We start from the raw sequence: 4,329 nt of genomic DNA, 5'->3' as shown, positions 1-4,329 counted from the left end.
GAGCTATTAATGTCCTCTTTGCTGTTTTAATCATCTCGAAACTGACCTCATCGGGAAGTTTTGTTGAGCGAACCTTTGCTTTGAGCCTTTCTATGTAGAGAATGAATGTTGCGAAAGCACGATACAACCTTTTCCAACTTGAAAAATATTCAAAGTTTACAACGAGTTTCTTCTGGTCTAGTTTCTGGGTATGTACGAGGAGCACGTGATTTTTGACTTCGCTGTTGTCTATCGGTCCCAAGTCTTCTCGGTACGGCCACTCGCTTTCGTCGTCTTGTAAAAATGTGGGCCCGTTAAACCAGATGCTGTTATTAGTTTTGGTGTCGACTTTAGTCGCCAAGTCCGCAGGATTAAGTAGGGATGGAACCCATTTCCACTGGTTCAGGTTCGTGTGCTCCAGGATGTCTGCAACACGGAACATTACAAATTGGCGGAATTGACGAGGTTCCATGCTTAGCCACTTCAACACAGTTGTTGAGTCAGTCCAGAAAATTTTTCTCTGTATTTTTTAGTCGTGATATACGCTGAATTTTTGAAGACAGCCTCGCGCCCAGCACCGCTGCCTGCAGTTCCAGTCGTGGAATGGATACCGGGCTTAGAGGAGCTACCTTTGACTTAGCAGCTATAATACACACATCTATATGAGTAGCAGTTTTGACACGTAGGTAGCACACCGCTGCGTAGCCATATTCGCCGGCATCTACGAATGTATGCAATTGGACATCCTCAGCAACGGTTAGATAAAGTGAGTAGCACCTAGGTATTTCTACAGAGGACATAGCTGCTAGGCCGGCCTTCCATTGCCGCCATTTTACATTCATGACATCATCGATCTCCTCATCCCAACCTAAGCGCGAGCGCCATATCTCTTGAAGCAGTATCTTCAAAGTAATTGTGTAATGCGATAAAAAACCTAGAGGATCAAAAATTGACATCAAAACCTGCAGTATTTCACGTTTTGTTGGTGTTGTATCGCCTTCTACGACGTTCCGCTTCAGCCTTGCAAACCTGAATGCATATTTAAACACATCTTTGTTGGGATCCCAGTAAACTCCAAGAATCTTCTCGCTTGAGTTCAACTCTAATGGTGCCTGGGCCCTAGCGCGGCCTCCGTCCATTTCCTCGAGAACTGCAGCGGAGTTTGATGCCCAATTGCGGATAATAAACCCAGCTGAGGCATGTATATGCTTCACTGCTTTCCCAATTTCAATGGCGTCCTGTTCGGTGTCCTCACTATAAATAAAGTCGTCCACGTAATGGCGTCTTTTTATTGCATCAACGGCTTTGGGAAACTGCTCAAAGAAAGTATTTGCATTTTTGTCACGCACATAATGAGAAATGCATGGGGCGCAGCTAATGCCGAAAGTGAGGGCGCGCATGACGTACACACTCGGTTTGGAAATGTCGTCGTCCTCGTCCAGCCAGAGGAACCTTTGGACGTGCATATCATTATCGCTAACGTTAATTTGGTGAAACATCTCCGCGATGTCACCGCATATGGCAACTTTACCAACGCGGAAATCCAACAAAATATCTACTAGGGGAACAAGAAGATCGGGTCCACACAGTATAGCGTCGTTAAGGGACATACCGTTGCTTTTTGCTGCTGCGTCCCAAACTAGTCGGACTTTAGCGGGTTTGTTTGGGTTGTGTGCCACGAATATAGGCAGATACCAAACGCGTCCTTTGTGTTCCGCTAACTCTACAGCGCTCAACTTTTTCGCATAACCTTTAGTTAGAAGATTGTCTATCTGTTTCTGCATAGCCTCCTTGAGGTAAGGGTCTTTTCGGAATTTGTTGTTGAGACAAACTAAGCGTTTACGAGCCATCTCGTAACTGTCCGGTAATTTAACTTCCTCATGTCGCCAAAGTAAACTGACTTCATACCTGTCGTCGATTTTCCTGCACGTAGAGTTGAGTATGGCTAGTGCCCTTTGGTCATCTGAAGAGAGCAGCGTCACGCGTTGGCTGTCATCTAATTTGAAATGTTGTTTTACTAGTTCATGCAGCTTTTCGTATTCAGCTTTGCACGCACATGAGTGTATATTCAACCATGTGTTCGACGACGAACCACCGCGCTGACCTTGTATGGCCCAGCCTAACCTCGTTTTTGTAGCTATAGGTTGATGCCAGCTGCCCTCCCGAATTTTAAGCGGTACGGCCAGTTGCCAATTATCGGAGCCAATGAGTATTGTTGGCTTCGCGTTGAAGTAGGACTTAATGGGAAGGCCTTTCATATATGGATAATCCGTGGCGATCCTCGTCATATCGACAGTCTGCCTCGGCAACCCGAGATGGTTCACGGTGTGAACTCCCTTAATGTTGAACACTTTGTCGTTATATCTGCCACTAATGTTGAGTGACGTTCTAACGGATGACTCCTCGTTACGGGTATTGTCGCCCGTCCAACGAAGACATAATGGATCAGGCACTCCTGCTATGTTGAGTTGCTGAAATATTTCTTCTTCCATGAGAGTTACCGACGAACCTTCGTCTAGAAAGGCAAAAGTGTCAATATAGTTATTGTTACCATGTATACGAACCGGTAGGATGCGAAAGTAGGAAGAGGCGTTTTCCCTTGGGTCGTTGTGTGAATTCACGCTACCAGTGGCGACCGCAGTAGAGTTTGCTTGAGTATTTCGTGCGGACGAAGCAGTGTTCCCGTGCAGAAGGGGATGGTGTTTGGCGTTACAGCCGTCTAAGCCGCAAGTCCTTGTTACGAAGCAACGCCGACGATGAGCGTTCAGGCATTGGCGACATAGCTTTAAGCTACGGACAACCTCCCATTTGCGGTCTGGACTCAGCTTTTTAAACTCCTCGCATTGTGCAACTCGATGTCCGTCAGCCTTGCAGTGAGCACAGCTCGCATTTCGTTGTGCTCCAGAAGACTGTACGTGCGTGTTTACTATCCCGCTTTTTTTCGGGCTGGCAAAGCCGACTACTTGACTAGCCGCTTCGGCGAGCGCGTAAAGCCAATCACTAAACACTTTCACTATGGGTTCGCGTTGTGGTTTTGGTTGCATAGCCCAAGCAAGCTTGTGATTGCTGGGCAATTTATCCACCAACTCCTTTACTAGCATGGGATTATTCATATACGCGTCCATGTGACAGGATTCCATCGTAGAGTACACGTTGCGTACACAAAGCGCAAAATCTATAAGGGCATCGAGTTTATCTTTTATAGGTGGAACCTTTTGTACCTTTTCGATTAAATGTTCGATGATTAACTCTGGTCTGCCGAAACACATGCGCAGCGTTGCTATAATTTCCGGAACCATTGTTGGCAATAGTAATTTGCTTCGTACCATTTCTCGGGCTTTACCCTTTAAGCACGCCTGTAATCGCATTAAATTTTCAGCATTTGAATAGCCTGCGACTTCTGTGCTTGTCTCGAAGCTGCTAATGAAAAGGGGCCATTCCTCCGGAGTGCCATGAAAATGCGGAAGCTCCTTCGGAATAGCTTGCCTTGCTGCTATTTGTGCTGGTGTTGGAGATGTTCTAATTCTGCTCCCAGAAACGCCCATGGCTGCACCACCTTGCGAATGCGACAGTATTTCATACTTCTTCTGTAGATATGTTTGGTTAATCAACTTCTCTTCCTCCAGCATTGCTAGACGTAGCTCGAGGTCGTTTACGCTTTGTACCTGGCTGCTGACTGCTTCGGCGTGTAGTCGGAAGTATTGCGATGAACAAGTTGTAGTTGTGACGTCTCTCGACAGCCGTGCATTTAATGTTGCAGGTGGATAGCGTTGATTGCCTGCGGCGGTTGAAACCGACGCCTGCATCGATCTCGAGTTATGGGTAGTTGTAACTACTTGATCGGCTGCACTCACCGTGTTTGTAACTGCCTCTCCATGGCCGTCTGCTGTACTCCATGAAATTAGAGCAGTAGTGACCGGTAGCGATGCGTCATGTGCAGGCGAAGATGTTGATTGCGGACAAGTTGAATTATAAGTCGGCACCATATTAATTTGTGCTGTGCTCGGAGGAGTTGCAGCACTCGTAGTTGCGGTAGAAGCTAGGGGATCGCATTTATCGCAACACCAGCTTAGGTCTTCTATTCCGCTATTAACCCCGACACACCAGAAATGATACCACTTGTCGCATTGATCGCATTGTACCATGCGGTTATCATCTTTTTCACTGCATTTAAGACAATTGTACTCATTGCCAGAGTCACGTTCGTCAGCCATTCGGATTGTAGTTATATGTATGTAATTCGATTACTTATTAAATTTTATTTGAACGCGCAGCGCGATAGTTAAAAATGTTTTTAAAGATTTGTAATTTCAGGAGTTCGCTTTCAATGAAACAACTTTTCACAGTAGT

The 4,329-nt window shown here is 46.1% G+C and overlaps 1 protein-coding gene across 1 annotated transcript; it reads right to left on the bottom strand.

Annotated features, from left to right (window-relative positions):
- Window positions 1-608: 608 nt before the first annotated feature.
- Window positions 609-4,193, bottom strand: LOC118756446 (the record flags this gene model as incomplete). The annotated part of the gene is made up of 1 exon (XM_036491209.1): window positions 609-4,193. A coding segment is annotated over exon 1 (3,585 nt), but the record flags the coding sequence as incomplete, so codon positions are not given.
- Window positions 4,194-4,329: the final 136 nt, after the last annotated feature.

This window comes from Rhagoletis pomonella, unplaced genomic scaffold (assembly GCF_013731165.1).
Source record: "Rhagoletis pomonella isolate Grant_MI unplaced genomic scaffold, Rhpom_1.0 Rhpom_scaffold_10335, whole genome shotgun sequence".
Lineage (NCBI taxonomy): Eukaryota > Metazoa > Arthropoda > Insecta > Diptera > Tephritidae > Rhagoletis > Rhagoletis pomonella.
Note: the sequence above shows the minus strand (reverse complement) of the source record. Positions and strands in the feature narration are given on the sequence as shown.